The sequence below is a fragment of the Pygocentrus nattereri genome, chromosome 24 (assembly GCF_015220715.1).
Source record: "Pygocentrus nattereri isolate fPygNat1 chromosome 24, fPygNat1.pri, whole genome shotgun sequence".
NCBI classification, from domain to species: Eukaryota; Metazoa; Chordata; class Actinopteri; order Characiformes; family Serrasalmidae; genus Pygocentrus; species Pygocentrus nattereri.
In genome coordinates this window covers 20,214,943-20,232,181 of record NC_051234.1, presented here as the reverse complement: position 1 = coordinate 20,232,181, position 17,239 = coordinate 20,214,943, and the positions used below count along the sequence as shown (strand labels likewise).

Here is a 17,239-nt window from a genome sequence, read left to right as displayed (position 1 = left end):
CTGGTTTTGAAAATAGGCCTGAAGCAAACATAAAATCAATGTTAATTGTCTCTTTGTTTACTGTATGCAGCTATTAACTGCTTTTCATAGTAGCCAAAAAATGCACTTTCTGCTTGTTTGAGGAGCTCTGTCAGTTAAACTATGCAATGTTTTCTCCAATATTGAGGGGACATATTTTGATTGAAGCGTACATGATTTACAAAAACTTGCTGTTTGTAAGTTAGCAAGCACAAGGATTTTTTAAATTATATATTTTACTGCATCAGGTGTATAGGACAGTTCAATATAAGCAAAGCTATAGTACCAGTCAGAAGTTACAACTTTGTTGTTTTCTTAAGACCCAAAATGTGCTCAAAAAAAATGTATTTTCATTTACACTCTTTCTACTTTTTCATTGCACTCAACTGACGAAAACACATTCTGTTTGCTGTGACCTAAAACATATGACTGAGAAAGTAAGCAATTCTGGAGCTTTATGACTGAAATAACTTTGCCAATAATAATAACTGCAGGTCTATTAGAACTTTTTGATAATATACAAAAATTGGTACACAGTACCACAGTTTGTGATGCCATTCATCATTGATTCTGTTAACAAACTGACGCTTTCTGAGTGCAGCTATTCCACAATAAAAGAATAGCTTGTTTTAATTGTACTATTTTGTTTCCTCTTAAATAAATAAATATTTAAAAATCACACCAAAGAGAGACTAATGTTATATACTTCCTTCAACAATGTCATTTTATGGAATAGAATGTTACCTTGGATACAGTACACTTCTTGTCTAATGAGCATCAATATCAAATAAATAAATAAATAAATTTTAAAAAAAAATCTCCAAAAGTTGTAGACAACACATTGACCAGCACAACGATTGGATTTAAAATGGAGTTTTGCTTACCTTTGTTTACACACAAGAAAGCTTTTATCCTCAAGTCAGCGTGCACATATTCTAACGAGTACAAATGCACAGAAAGCAGAGCAAAAGCTTTTATCATTCTTGGTAAGTACTGTTCTCAATTTGTTAGTGTTGTGATGATAGAGCCTTCTGGAAAACTGCATTTACTGGTTGAAATGTATTGTATTTTGTTCTGTTTTTGCCCTCTACATGTGCCATTAGCATGCTAAACGCTAGCCTAGTGCACAGAAACTTCCCTATGTCCAAAAAGCACAACCATTATGAGCCATCTAAAGTAATGGCCTGGTGAACAGAGTAGCTTGTGGTACATGGATGCAATTATAGTAGTAAATGCATGTGTTTTGTCTTTATATGAGGCCACAGAGCTTCATCACTAAGTAGTGGATGTGCAGTTTGACCTGTGCTATAAAAGAGGAAGAGAGGAGTAATAACTGTAGTTTTCAAACTCAGACTGCAGATTAAGAGTAGATGACATAGCATAAATATAACATCACAATACTTTGCAGAGAACACAACATAAATGACAATATTTAGGTCCTCCGAGAACTTTTTGTGAATAAGCTGGAACAAAGACAAAAAGTAGCAGCAAAACTGTGCGGTTTATGAAAGACCATGAGTAGATGATGTATTAAAGTCAATGTTCGCAAAAATAAACTATTTTAGAAGGAGCAGAAGGACAAGAAATAAAATAACCGGTAAAAATGAATAAATTAAATAGGATAATGATGTAATCAGCTGTCATCCGGTCTGCTGGGTGTTACTATACACTTTGTAGTTATTCACGTTATTTACAGGCTTTCTATAATTGATCTAAATCTGTCTTTGTATGACCACACTCATACTCAGAAAGCGTAGCATGACAAAATCTGATCACGATAATGACAAAATCAGAGATACACCAATCTAACTTTTCCTCTCTCGGTACAGATTGTAATACCTGAACCAAGGAATCAGCAGATACCAAGTACCAATGCTTTTGCTCTATTAAGACCGTCGTGTTTTGTAGTTGCAAGCTACACAAACAAATATACAGATGAGGTAAATGTACAGCAGTTGAGAATCATGCACCACTGTTTTAGGATTATAGAATTTTGAAAAAATTTCCATCTGACAAACGTTGGTAGAATTGCACACTTACAATTTTATAACAGTATCTTTACAAAAAACAGTACTGAATGTGGGACGGTCAAATCTAGCTGATACAGTTTTCAGTTTTATAAGATCAGTACCGACTGATCAAATATCAGGGCTTGACATTAATCTTTGTCCGAGACAAGTGAAAGTTTGTGTAATACAACTGGATGATGGATTTATTTGCCTGAGCAGTAAACATATGATGGAAAAATAAACAGGCTAACAAACTACTTTACAAACCCGAAAATGAATGTGTTCTGCGAGGAGTGAACACTTTAACAGATTATAGCTTAAATGTGGTTATTAAACAGCAAATACATTTATTTCTCGAGAGCTTCACTTCAGCAGCAGCAGCTAAGCTAAACCGTCAGAATGGTTTTGAAATCTCCACAACCTGGACAAGAGCCTGATATAGCTTTGATATATCAATCGGTGTGAAAAGCTAATAGGTACAATTCTAAGAGGGAATAAAGAATGATTCTCACTTAGAGGAACAAAAGTCTTCCGAGTTTTAATACATAATTTTGTGGGTGGTAAAATAATAAAGTGGACAACTTGTACCCATCACCACTACTGTGAACAACTCAGTTTCTGTAGTAGATGCATCTCACATTAAATTACTTTGCTTCATGCTTGAATTGTGCAGAAACCTTGAAAAATCTGTGGAATTTGGATAATTATATCAAGATCAATGTGATGTCAGACGGCATACTGTCATATTGCCCTACACTAAAGCGAAACTGTCGTATAAGATGATCACTGTTTTACCAGCAAAAATCTCTACCCTCCAACCCCTCAACTCCAAACAGCACCCCGCAAAGCCTTATGCCTCAGCTCCAGTGAGATGAATGTTTGCTTTTAATAATGGCCCCCGCTGTTCTGCCTGATAAAACCGTCACAAATAAAAAAGCGTGGGGGGAAAAAAATGGCTGTTCGCTGTTCTGAGAGGCCAAGATGAGACAGATGAGGCAGAGTACCCTCCATTAGGCCTGGCTAAATATTTACAGTCCAGCCAAAGGCCAGCAACAGGTGAGGGGCCGGAGGAGAGGAGGGAGAGCGTAGCCCCCAAACAAACAGAAAAAAGCCCAGTTGGCCGTGTGGAGGAGGGAATGGAGAGGAGGGTAGAATGAGGGAAGACTCATATTCACGTTTGAGGGGAACTTGGAAACATTAGCCCGGTTGCCAAGCAACAGAAAAGGAGAGAGAGGGCTCTTAAATGCAAGTGTGTGCTTGGGGGGGGTGAAGATATGTGTGCATGTGTGCGTGTGTGTGTGCACGTGTGTGGTGGTGGTTGGGGGGGGTGGGGGTGACAGGGCTGGGTTCTGTGGTGGGAGTGCAGGATCTGATTCTGTAACAATACTAGCCTGAAATAGAGTGCAGCCCTGTGATGGTTAACAGAGTTACTCAGCAACAGCCTCTGTGACCGTAAAAAAAAACTCCTTACTTTTCTTTGTTTTAACAGTGTAAATTTTTTCGTACTCTCTTTACAGGTAGCAAGTAAAAACATGAGTTTACAGGGTCATACAGCCTATGTGGGAATAGTGTGCTTATGCTTTTGGTACCGAATGGACACAGTTTATACAGTGTTCGTTCAAACATGGTTTTCCTCATAGGAAATAACTGGTAGACAAAAATTTTAATTGTAAAAAATTGTTGAGAAATTATTCAAAATTAAAATTGAACTACCACACCAATGCAAACAACTACCTGCACACCACTGCAACAGCCTAGTAACATCTTAGCCATCACCTGGGATATCACAGCAAAAGCTTTGCCAAATTTACAAACATTCCCCTTTATTTACCTCCTGCAAACCACAGCAAGACATTTACACATAATGGGTAATGTGACATCCTACATAACCACTACGTAACCACATTTACTGCACCTAGATAGAGGAGATTGCTATGTAGAAATGTAGCTGCTGCAGTCAGATATCATGCCTATACAAAAAGCCTGTACATTTTAGGTTATACTCAGACCATAGCATCAGGTTTTAGATATCAGGTTTTTAGATAACAAAACAGCTTCAGGCCTAGTGAACAATAAAAGAGTAAAATCATGTCTCAGAAGATGGGATCTACAATGAACTACCAGACAGTAAAGTTCATGTGACACAATTCTGTTTATTCTTATTCGATTATACTTCTGAGGTAAAATTTAAGATAACATAACACTACAACCAGTTTTCTTAGTCTTTTTATTGTCACTTGACAAAGATTAAGCTCAATTCACACGCTCATCACTGTGTTCACCTTCACAACTGCGCCAGTATTGGGTTCCGTCACAAAATTATTGGACGAAAAAAAAAAAAAAAAAGTGTTGCTATTGGAGGGTAAATATTAGTGCACGCGTCCTCCAAGACACATTAAGCTCCACTTAATCTTTTCAAACTCACACTAATGCAGGGTCACAACACAGCTCAACATGCCAGGAGGAGAACACTAAATGCTTAGTTGGTTAGCATCACACTGACATATGGGGGGTGGTGGGAGGGCCATTTAGCCACCCTCCCAGTTATGCTCAGATGGCTGTGGCATTGCTTGAGAAACGTTTGTCCTCCAGATAACTGTACCAGCACTTGAAAGGGAAAAAAAAAGAAAAGGGAAAATAATACAGTTGTAGTTTTGTAGGTTATGGCTGTCATTAGGGGTGGGAATCTCTAGTTACCTCATGATTCGATTATGACTCAGAGGGCTGCAATATCATAAAATGATTATCGGTGCATCTTGATGCATCTTTTTATCACTCACATCTTTTCGTTTTCACTGTGTGAGAACTTTGCACTTTGTACAGTAACTGTGAAATAAGGTCCTATGGCAATGGATGTCCACGCAACATATGTTACAGCTGTCCTACCCGTTTTCTTCAGTGATTCTATAACTTTGGTTTTGGTGTTGGGGAGTGGGGTCGCTCTGTCAGCAGAATATGTTGGGATGCTGTATCTTGGCTCCAAAGTGTATGTGTATAAGAAGGCCAGGGAGCGGCCAGCACACGTAAAGTTGTCCTCCTCCAGCTGAGCAGTGGAGGAGGCCAGCAGGGGTCAGGGCATTGCTAAACACCATCTTAAGCAGCTAAGTGAACTTGGCCGGCTCACTCAGGTTCTCAGGCCAAGAGGCCTGGACAGAAACGAACAAATAGCATTTGAACTAATTGCCTGTTATGGGCTCCTCTCCCTGCAAGCCTCCTTTGGGCTCAACAGGTTAATGTGCATCTCTATGGAGATTAAGCAGGCACAGGCCACCTCTCAATCAGGTAAACATAAGGGCACGCTTTATGGAGCAGCTCCATCCACTTTAGCCCTAATGAGTTCTAGAAACACCCCCCTCCACCATACACAATAACAACTGTGGCTTCTTTCTAGGAACAAACAGATATGTAGCAATTTATGCTGATCATTTCAAAGAAGTTAAGCTGAAACCTACTTTTGACAAAACAGGAATAATTCCTTACCTTTTTTTTAAAGCTTTGGATCAACAATGCCAACAAGTACTACTAGTGCCAAGAAGTACAACTACCATGCCAAGAATTAAGATAAGGTACAACAACCAACAGCTTTTTCAGTCTGGTCCATCCTGGTCTCAACATCCCGCTTCATACGCAGAATATAGCAAGACAACAGAAACAGAAAGAAAGGTCCCTGCGAGCACACCAACACCACCTGTACCCTTAGTTTTTAAAATGATGAAAAATTTCATTTCAATGCACCATTAATGATGACTATGGAAAAAAAAGTTAGTGATATTTACTCTAAAACAGAGGCACTCTATGATGTTCATGTACAGCCATTCTGACAGACTGCACTAGACTAGAGGATGCACTGGCAGCAACATGGTTTTTACTGATTCGTTGTACCATATAAGAAGAAATCAGACCAATTATGGCAGTGGCAAATGAACCGAAACATACCCTAGAACATAAAATAATTAAAATCAGTCAATTAATTTAGTGATAGTTGCCATACTAACAGATAAGTACAATCGTTACTTAGCTATTTAAACATCGTGTTTCCAAATTCAGACTTCGCTTCACCGGAAGTTACAAATTATGCTCACGATTTCTTGTTTTTGTTATAAATAACTGTCAATCTGAAATTTTCAAACTTGACTACTGACTTCTAGTGTTGCTAAGCAACATTAGCCTTGTAGCTCCTGGGACAAATTACACAAGCAAAATTTGGACACCAAACTTGTCTTGTTTGATGGACTACATCTGGGCCAGGTAGAAAACAGTGAACATTTGATTTTTCAACAAACCATTACTTTAGATGCATGTGCGTTCACATGCTAACATTCATCTTCATTACCTGCTCCAGTGGGTGGAGAGCTAACAGTCATGCTCTGTAAGCTCCCATTCCTGAGCAGAGATGGAGATTTCTGAATGGCGAGGCTGTTGGTTCCGGCCCCTACGCTTCCAACACCTGTACTACTGGTGCTGCTGACAGTGCTGGGCCGGCCAACCATGGAGGAAGACGACGGTGATGGTGAGGTGGAGGAGGGCAGTGAAGCACAGTGCTCGGGTGCTTCTGGAGTTTTACTCTCCTGGGTGGTGAAACATGGGCCATAGCGGTTCCTCCAGTTCCCTCGCTTCTTCTTCTTCACGCCATCCTCACCAGTGGAGGAAGATGAAGCTGCAGACGAAGATGACGACGAAGGCTGGGGTCGTTTATATCCAGCTGAGGCCAGGCCTCCTAGCTCAGGGCCAGGGTGCGAGTTTTCATAATGTTTTCCAGAGTTGGAGCTTTGTGGGAGGGACATCAGTGAGCCAAAAGTGTTCAGGGCCACCATGCCCTCTGAAGCTCCACCCTCAGAACTGCCTTTCAGCATGCAGCGTCCAAAAGTGGGCGGGGTGTAGGAGTCTACACCCCTCAGGCTGGACTCAGAGAAGCTGAGGAAGTCAGAGGTCGGCTGGACCACTGAGCTGCTGGAGGCTGTCTTGCTGCTGCTGCTTCCCAACAGTAGACCTATAAGGGAAGGACAACACAAGAGCATAAGCCAGAGGGAAAAAAGATAGATTAAACTGTTTATTGTTACACTCAATTATAAATACACATGTAAGCAACATCAGCTCTGTTTTAAGGGGTAAAAATAACCCAATACTCAACATCTTTGCCCTTGAAAACACACAGCTGAAGCCATTTTCTTGGGAAAAGGTGAATAATTGATAATATTGAGTCAAAATGTTTTCAATATTTCCAAAAGTGCACGCACTTATGTACAGTAATAAGTCAAATTCAAATTTAATTTAGTTAATTCGGTTAAGTGAAAACAAATCCACATCCTCTACAGAGAACACAAGAACACACCTTGCCCATTGTAATGCACAATTACAATCTATTTGCTGTATTTAGCATAATGAGGTTTAAAAAAAAAAAACAAAACAAAAAAAAAAACAAAAAAAAAAAACACACATTTATATCACTTTTTATATTTTGTTCTATCCATACATTTGCATATGACTGCAAAAAAGTGTTTGGCAGTGAAGACAAACATTAATATATTGAAATAAAAAAAATAAAATAAAAATAATAAATAGCCTGAGTCAGACAAATACAGCCCTAAAAAAGGTGGAAAAAACAGGTGGTATTAGAGTTTTATAAATCTGTTGTCTTTGGTAAGCTGCTGATGATGTGATAAGTTTTCTCTAAATGTTACAAATAAAAGCATCTTCAAGAACTATTTTGAACCAAATAACACGGTATAGAATTTAAGACCGTTTCTGTCCTTTATTTGAGTTTTAATTTCACAATTTAAAACTGAACTGCATCAGCCAAAAAGCACAGATTAACTACAATTATTATAGTCTGTTTAATTTTGATCATATAAAAGCCTTATCTATCCATCCATCCATCCAGTTAACACTGGCTATCTGAATATTTTGCTTCTTAAAATCAGTAGTAGACGATTTTCACACTGGTCTGTCCCCGTTAAATACTAACAGATATTGTACACAGTAATATCTCTATACACATCAAGCAAGAGTAGGTAATTCAATAGCGTGAAGACAGGCGTCATCAAGCCACTTGCAGCTACACAGACAGTAACACGGAGCAGCTGGGGCACTGTACTGGACAATGGCCAAAGAAGGCTAGCGCTACACCGCGGGTACTTAAGCACAGGCCTCGAGAGCTTTAATCCTGCAGTTTTTACACCTCAACACAAACCATTATCTGGACCCACAGGGTATGAGGTGCAATACAATACATTACGCTACACTGAGAGCGTAAAATTACATCCTTTCTGATCTGGTATAAAATAATTAAACCTATTTGACATGTGGTCAATGGAAAAACTGGAACAAAGTATTAAAACAAACAAAACAAAAAACAAAACAACAAAAAAAAACGCACACATAAAACAAACCAAAACATACCAATATGCAGCATTCAAGATGCACTCTAGGGTTGGAACTATCAAATATATATGTAATTAAGTAATCTACATTTTTAATTTTTTTTAAGGTGACAAAACAATAGAAATATGTAAATAAATTAATCCATTAATAAAACATATTAACTTTAGCTTTTGACTTCAGCTTGGTGATGAGATTTGACTCAATAATACAAAACCAAAAAAATTTCAATGAGTGATCAAGATTATTTTTCTGATCATTTACCGACTGACAGATTTATAATACGGAGCTACTGCAACTTCATTTCCTAAATTATTCTAGAAATTATTCTAATTTCTACATTTTTAATGAGGATGCTAGTTACTAGATTAAGTTTAATTACTCAGTTTATATATATATATATATATATATATATATATATATATATATATATATATATATATATATATATATACACACACATATATACACACACACACACACACACACACACACATTGTTTTTATATACTTTCAATTTCAAAAGTCTTTTTAAATGTTTCCAAGTTTATCTTTTTCCAGTGAAGTACTTGAAAATCTTTGAAAAGCTATGCATGGCTTATTGTTCTTCAGTGCATTTGCATTATTTTACCATTCCTGAGCTTGAATTACCTGACTAATCAAAATAATCAGCAGATTACTTGACAACTAACACAGATCAGAATTGCTTATAGCATTCTTCTTTGTCGTTCCTTATGGTTGTGAAAGCTAGACAATAAACAAGCAAGACAGGAAAATTAAAGACGTCTTTAAACTTATGAGAGTTCTTTGATGGCTAAACACAACAGACAAATGGCTACTCAAACAAATCAAGCCTCACCCTTCACTCAAAGCCCAAATAACCAAACTGAAATCTTAATTTGAACATTTTCTAAGAAGAAACCATTCACTGGAAAAGACCATTATGCTTGGAAAAGTTGCAGGTAAAAGAGGACGAGCAGCAACAAGATGGATAGAATTATGAATCAGCCACACAGAAGCTTGAAGTCCCAAACAGAAGACAGGACATTCTGGTAAAAACACTATCCATACATTCACCAAGAGTTTGAAACAACTTGACAGTATTTAAGAATAATATAATAATGACCGTCGTAATTTTCAGCTATAAGGGAAATAAATACAATACATTTATTTGGTCACTAGTAACACAGCACAGTTTCCACAGTTACTGTCCTAAGAGAACATCTAAGAGCTAAGAGAATTATTATTTACTAATCTTTTTATTGACCAATAATCAAATATAGGTGCCATTACTTATTATCAATGTTTTACTTAATGTAGTCTCTAAAAATTGTAATTTTAATTTAACTATTCACAGAATGCTGCTTTTGCTCTAACTGTCCACAATAACAAAAACACGAACTGCAATACTCTACATACTTCACATACTCTGCTCCTCCAAAAATGTTTTCAACAATATTGAGTCTTGGAATGAAATCAAATTTTTCTATATATAACGTTTTTACTAGTAAATAAAGATTGGACTAACATAATTCATGATCAGATGATTGTGTGCTTCTAAAACACCACAGCCTTTGTCTAAAGTGCAAGTACATTCTTAAAGATTCAACAGATATTAGACCAAAATTCTAAAAAAATAAACTAAAATAAACATGATCTTTAAAAGCAGTTCACAGTTCTTACACTATATTGCCAAAAATATTTGGTCGTCTGCCTTCACATGCATATGAACTTGAGTGAGATCCCATTCTTAATCCATAGGGTTTAATATGATGTCAGCCCACCCTTTGCAGCAATAGCAGCTTCAACTCTTCTGGGAAGGCTTTCCACTAGGGTTAGGAATGTGTTTATGGGAATTCTTGACAATTCTTCCAGAAGCGCATTTGTGGGGTCAGACACTGATGTTGGATGAGAAGGCCAGGCTCGCAGTCTCCGCTCTAATTCATCCAAAAGGTGTTCTATTGGGCTGAGGTCAGGACTCTGTGCAGGCCAATCAAGTTGTTCCACACCAAACTCGCTCATCCATGTCTTTATGGACCTTGCTTTGCCTACTGGTGCGCAATCATGTTGGAACAGGAAGGGGCTATCCCCAAACTGTTCCCACAAAGTTGGGAGCATGAAATTGTCCAAAATCTCTTGGTGCTGAAGCATTAAGAGTTCCTTTCACTGGAACTAAGGGGCCAAGTTCCTTTCACTGGAACTAAGGGGCCGAGCCCAACTCCTGAAAAACAACCCCACACCATAATCCCCCCCCCTCCACCAAACTTTACACTTGGCACAATGCAGTCAGACAAGTACCGTTCTCCTGGCAACCGCCATACCCAGACTCATCCATTGGATTGCCAGATGGAGAAACGTGATTCGTCACTCCAGAGAACACCTCTCCACTGCTCTAGAGTTCAGTGGTGGTGCTTTACACTACTGCATTCGACAGTTTGCATTGCGCTTGGTGATGTAAGGCTTGGATGCAGCTGCTCGGCCATGGAAACCCATTCCATGAAGCTCTCTATGCACTGTCCTTGAGCTAATCTGAAGGCCACATGACATTTGGAGGTCTGTAGCGACTGACTCTTCAGAACCACTGTGCACTATGCGCCTCAGCATTCTCTGACACTTCTCTGTCATTTTACATGGCCTACGACTTCGTGGCCGAGTTGCTGTCGTTCCCAATCATTTCCACTTTGTTATAATACAACTGACAATTGACTGCGGAATATTTGATAAGGAGGAAATTTCAGGACTGGATTGCACAGGTGGCATCCTATTGCAGTACCATGGAATTCACTGAGCTCCTGAGAGCAACCCATTCTTCCACAAACATTTGTAGAAGCAGTTTGCAGGCCTAAGTGCTTGGTTACCTGTGGCCATGTAAGGGATTGGAACACCTGAATTCAATGATTTGGATGGGTGAGTGAAAACTTTTGGAAATATAGTGTATCAGAAACTTGTAACTTTTTTTTTTGGACTGTTTGAAAATTCCAGCTGTCCTTGCCCTGTGAGAGAATTTAAAACTAATATGGCACATTTTTTAGCATAATTTCCATTTATTTGCTTTGTTTAAAATAACAACCTTTCGTAGGATGGAAAATAAAATTTCCCTTAGTATAATGTACTGTAATGAATTTCAATTTTGGACCATTTCTAATGAGCACATAATATATAGTTAACAGTTAATAGTACCTGACATTTTACTGCTTATTTGCTGAATTTATCATATTAGGAAAAATATAAAGCAAAATGTGGCATGTGCTAAAGTTATGTTTAATGTTTTATAATTTCCAATATGTTAAACAGCAAACAAAATATTGTGCACTAAACATTGCAGTAAAATCCCAAATTTTATTCACTATTCAGCTAGCTCTGCTCATTCATGCTGAAATTATATGGAGTGTTTCAGCCCAGACTACTGGTTAAATGAGGCACAATACAGAACAGCCCATCAGAGCTTATTTCCATATATCAGGCACAGTAACAAAAACAGTCATTTTAATTAAAAAGCCACAATTCCCAAATTAGTCCTCAGGGCCTCTCGACAGTCCAGATTTTTGCTTTTACTCAACTCAATAGTCAAGGATAAAGCAAAACTGTGCTCTGCTTGGAGGTCCCTAAAGACTGGTTTGAGAACTACTGTGTAAAAAAGAATTACATGTAAAAAAGAATTACAAGAGTTTTTGATACAGAGCATCATATTAACCTCATAAGTGGACCTGTGAGAAAAACAAAATAAAAAAAATAAAAAAAAGAGATCTGGGCCCTTTCATTACTGCCCTGAAATTTCCAGACATGACCTTGGTTTCCATGTCCTCACTGCAAACAGATAGCAGAGGGGAAGTGAGCCCCCCACAGCACAGTCCGCTCTCGGCCCCTCGCCGCTGCAGATTACAGCGGCGGCAGAAGCCTGCCAGACGATGGTCTTATCACACACACACTCAACTCCTCTGGACTCCATCCAACCACATCACACACACACACACACACTTGCTCAACTGTCACATGCACAAGCAGGAATCACTTACTATTACTGATCCTTCAATTTACAGCCAGGAATTTATAAACTGAACACTGCTATAAAAGGTAACTCTGATTCATAGAAGTGGGAAAAACAATTTATAGATGCACTGCAGTTCTAGCTTGAAAGATTCTTAATCGATTCACAAAACATCAGATGTTGAAATAGGCACTAAATTTCCCTCAATGTATTTATTTATTTATTTTTATTATAAAGTAAAATACTTTGGAGGATCCTGGCTTGGAGGTGAAAAGAAAATGCAGGATTGCACTAGTTGCAACATTTGAAGCCAAAAACTGCTCAGTTTTCATGTCTATGAAGTGAAAAACCTGAAAGTGTAAAAAAAGTGAATTACGGAGTACGCATCAAAGAGCAAAAAATAAAATAAAATAAACAAAACCAAATGTAAAAACAATGTTTTTTATGCTTTTAATTTCTTAGATTTTCATTTAAACCTGTTAGATGGTGAAACAGACCTACAGACTTCAAGGGGAATTTTAGGAATTGTCTTAGACAGTTTTGAAAAGGATTAAGCCTATTATTTTTCTTTATAAAATTCAGGGATAAGGGGTGCATGCAGAGGATCATGTGGCAACACAGTAACCAAATAAAATTTTATATACCACTATTTTACCACCAAAATGTCATATAAAAACTAAGGTCCACTGGTCATTCGAAACAGTACATAAAAGAGCTATATTTGCGTTGTAGACAATGTGACCCCCGATTCTCATCACCACCACTGTAAGGAGAAAAAAAATCTGACTTTGTCTATAGTTAATCTTTTCACATCAAACCTCTGAAAAGTGTGGCCTCAAGTGGCCTGTTTACTCCTTATGTTTGAGCAGAATAAAATCCACACCAACAGTAGGCATACCTTGCTGAAAGGGGCTGGTAGACGATGGCGCAGTGGAAGAGGTTGCGATGGTAACAACAGGGCCGTGAAGTTTTGCAGGGTTGGATTTGCGGCCCCTGGAGCTGGAGCTGGAACTGTGGCTGCTGGATTTCTTGCTCTTGCCCTCTGAGCTCTTGCTGTCGGTGGAGCCACCATCCTTGGAGCTCCCGCTGGAGTGAGGGGGCACTTCCTGGAAGTTGGCATTGGTGAAGCGGCCTCCACCGTCGTCCATTCGCTTCTGAGAAGAGGAGATGGAGGACACGCTGCCGCTGCTGCTGCTGTTATAGTTCTGAAAGAGGGAGAAAAAGCAGAAAGAACATGAGGGTCTGCCTTGAGAAAAGAATGAAGGACATTCTACATGCAAATCAACAAAAGGCTTTTTTCATTTATTAACAAAAAAAGAGGAATTTTTGAGGCACTTCAAGTTCACAGGCCACAACAGAGTCATCGCACCTGCCACAGCTTTTATGGTTCAAACAAATTTTTGTTTTTCTTTTCTTTTAAAGAGTTATGAACATTATAAAAGATGTGTATGTGGGCTGAAACATCATGTCTCTAACTAAAGTCAATTCCCCACTATTTTTTTGTTATACATTGTCAGACATCATATTAAAACCCCAACGTCCAGTTGTTTATTTTCTTTTTCTTGAAACATCAAATGCTAGATTAGCTTTACAGTAAGGACTTTAAGCTCTAATCACTACAGAATTAAAGCTGCAGAAACTGACGTTTCACAGCTAGCTCATTTGCAAATATCTGCAACAATTTGGGTTTTTGTGACTTTGGCCCTTTATTCCTTTTATTGCAAAATTTATTCACAAATTGTATTCCACACTGGTGCAAATTATCAATTCTAGCTGTCACTCCAACACCAGTCACTCAATTTCCTGCTCTCAGAATATTTATCCTTTAAACAGGAGTTGTATGAGAATCAATGAGCTGAAACAAAGCCTGTACTAAAACCCGGTTAAAGATTGGCGAGGGTGCTTTTAGCCACTATGGCCCAAAGCTTTGGAACTCTCTTCCTGAGGAGCTAAGAGGCATTACATCCCTGTACAGCTTCAAGAGTAATCTTAAAACCTTCCTGTTTAGATCTGCTTTTAGTTAAGAAACTTTTGTCTGTTCTATCTTTTTCATTTTATCTTTTTCAGTTTGTTTCATTATTTTATTTTGTTTCCTTCTATCTTTATTTCTTTTAATGTGTTTTGCTTATCTTTGTTTTCTTTTTATTTATTCTGTAAAGCACTTTGAGTTGCATGTATGTATGAAAGGTGCTATACAAATAAAGATTATTATTATTATTATTATTATTATTATTACTACTGTGGGTGGAAACTTCAGCCTGCTACACAGCAGTAGCTACAGCTGAAACACTGTAAAATAGGTCAGCTTTTGGGTTTCTGAAGAGAGTTTTAACATCTACACTTGTAACAACAGAGCAGATGGAATGTGTGGTATTTGGATCTATAGGCCACAGGATAAGCTAACTAGGCTAGAGGAGCCTGCAAGCATTAGCCTAGCGAGTAGGCTACAGATCAAAACAATAAGGAACAGATTCAGTTTCAGCTTTCTGTCCCTCCAACACTAGCCACTCGATTTGGCTTTATCAGATTTGCGTCAATGGCATCTAAACTTGTGTAAATGTAGCATCTGGTAGTCAGAACTGAACCTGCTCGGTGGTGAGAAGAGCTGGTAGCATGCTAGTTAAGCCAACACTAACTACTTCCTCCCTCCTAGTTAGCAGTAACATTTAACACTCAGCAGTTCATTTATTTAATGACCATGTACGCAAACTGAAATTAGAGGTTTTGGCAACATGCGGTCATACTTCTTGTATACTTCATACTTCTCCGAGTACAACTTTGAGTATATATTTTATAAGTACTTGCCAATACAGAGTCTGATACCATAACGAGTAACCTATGGAAAATTAAGCAGTCGTAAGTGTAAATGAGTACAATGTACACTCTTTGGTTCATCAGCAAAGACTATGGTTCTATATGGACGCTCAAAACACCTCTTTGCGTGATTAACGGATTCTTCAGATTAATGGAAATTGTGTTGCTTTCTTTCTATAAAGAAGTATATGAATATATATAGGTTTATTATGCAAGTTCTCCTACTTAGAAAGATGAGAGAGGTCTGTAATTTATCATAGGTACACTTCAACTATGAGAGACAAAATGAGAAAAAAAAAAATCCAGGAAATCACATTGTAGGATTTTTAAAGAATTTACTTGTAAATTATGGTAGAAAATAAGTATTTGGTCACCCACAAACAAGCAAGATTTCTGGCTCTCACAGACCTGTAACAACTTCTTTAAGAAGCTCTTCTGTCCTCCACTCGTTACCTGTATTAATGGCACCTCTTTGACCTCATTATCTGTATAAAAGACACCTGTCTGCAGCCTCAAACAGACTCCAAACTCAACCATGGCCAAGACCAAAGAGCTGTTGAAAGACACCATGAAGAAAATTGTAGACCTGCACCAGGCTGGGAAAAGTCAATCTACAATAGGCAAGCAGGTTGGTGTGAATAAATCAACTGTGGGAGCAATTGTAAGAAAATGGAAGACATACAAGACCATTGATAATCATCCTCAATCTGGAGCACCACACAAGATCTCATCCCATGGGGTCAAAATGATCATGAGAACGGTGAACAAAAATCCCAGAATTACACGGAAGGACCTGATGAATGACCTGCAGAGAGCTGGGACCAAAGTAACAAAGGTTACCATCAGTAATACACTACGCCAAGAGGGACTCAAATCCTGCAGTGCCAGGCGTGTCCCCCTGCTTAAGCCCGTACATGTCCAGGCCCGTCTGAAGTTTGCCAGAGAGCATATGGATGATCCAGAAGAGGACTGGGAGAATTTCATGTGCTCAGATGAAACCAAAATAGAACTTTTTGGAAACAACTCAACTCGTCGTATTCGGAGGAAGAAGAATGTTGCATCCCAAGAACACCATTCCTGCTGTGAAGTATGGAGGTGGAAACATCATGCTTTGGGGCTGTTTTTCTGGAAAGGGGACAGGACGACTGATCTGTGTTAAGGCAAGAATGAACGGGGTGATCTGCAGGAGGAATGGGCCAAAATACCAGCTACAGTGTGTGCAAACCTGGTGAAGACTTACAGGAAACTTTGACCTCTGTCATTGCCAACAAAGGTTATTTTACAAAGTATTGAGCTGAACTTTTGTTATTGACCAAATACTTATTTTTCACCATAATCTATAAATAAATCCTTTAAAAATCCTACAATGTGATTTCCTGGAGTTTTTTTTCCTCATTTTGTCTCATAGTTGAAGTGTACCTATGATGAAAATTACAGACCTCTCTCATCTACGTAGGAGAACTTGCACAATCAGTGGCTGACTAAATACTTTTTTGCCCCACTGTGTGTGTGTGTGTATAAATAAATAAAATCTATACAGAAAGAATTTATATACTTCTTTATTGTTAACAATATCAGAACCCCTTTTATGTTATATATGTTCAAAAGGTTCTATACAGAACCATTTACAGCAATTCTCCATCAATCTGAAGAACACTTTCCTGATGCAAAGAGCCCTTTAATCATGCACAGGGTTCTTTGAGTGTCCATGGTTCTACTTGGAACCATTTTCTTTAGTAAAGAACCCTTGAAGAACCATCTTTTAACAGTGTATCTTAGCAGTTAAATCTTTAAAATCAAACTAATTTTAAATGAAGCACATCAATGAGCTATGTTGTATTATTTAACACTACCTTGGATTGGGTAGCATTGCAGTGGAGAAATCTGGGTTTTATTCCAGTCATACACTGTGTGATTTTAAAAATCTTGTTCTTTGGTGACTCACACTGTACATTTAAACCGGGGTGCACAATTTCAGTCCTGGAGGGCTGGTGTCCAAAACATTTTGGTGATTAACCTACTCAAAGACACCT

The 17,239-nt window shown here is 38.3% G+C and overlaps 1 protein-coding gene across 5 annotated transcripts in view; it reads right to left on the bottom strand.

The window, feature by feature from the left end:
• The window catches only part of mllt10 (MLLT10 histone lysine methyltransferase DOT1L cofactor), an 84,430-nt gene that overhangs the window by 31,906 nt on the left and 35,285 nt on the right, over positions 1-17,239 (bottom strand). For all 5 annotated transcript variants that reach the window (XM_017718058.2, XM_017718066.2, XM_017718074.2 and 2 more), the window contains 2 exons: positions 13,291-13,597; positions 6,361-7,017 (listed from right to left, as the gene is read on the bottom strand). In XM_017718058.2, the coding sequence (XP_017573547.2) occupies positions 6,361-7,017; positions 13,291-13,597 (964 nt within the window). The remainder of the gene's footprint in view (positions 1-6,360; positions 7,018-13,290; positions 13,598-17,239) is intronic.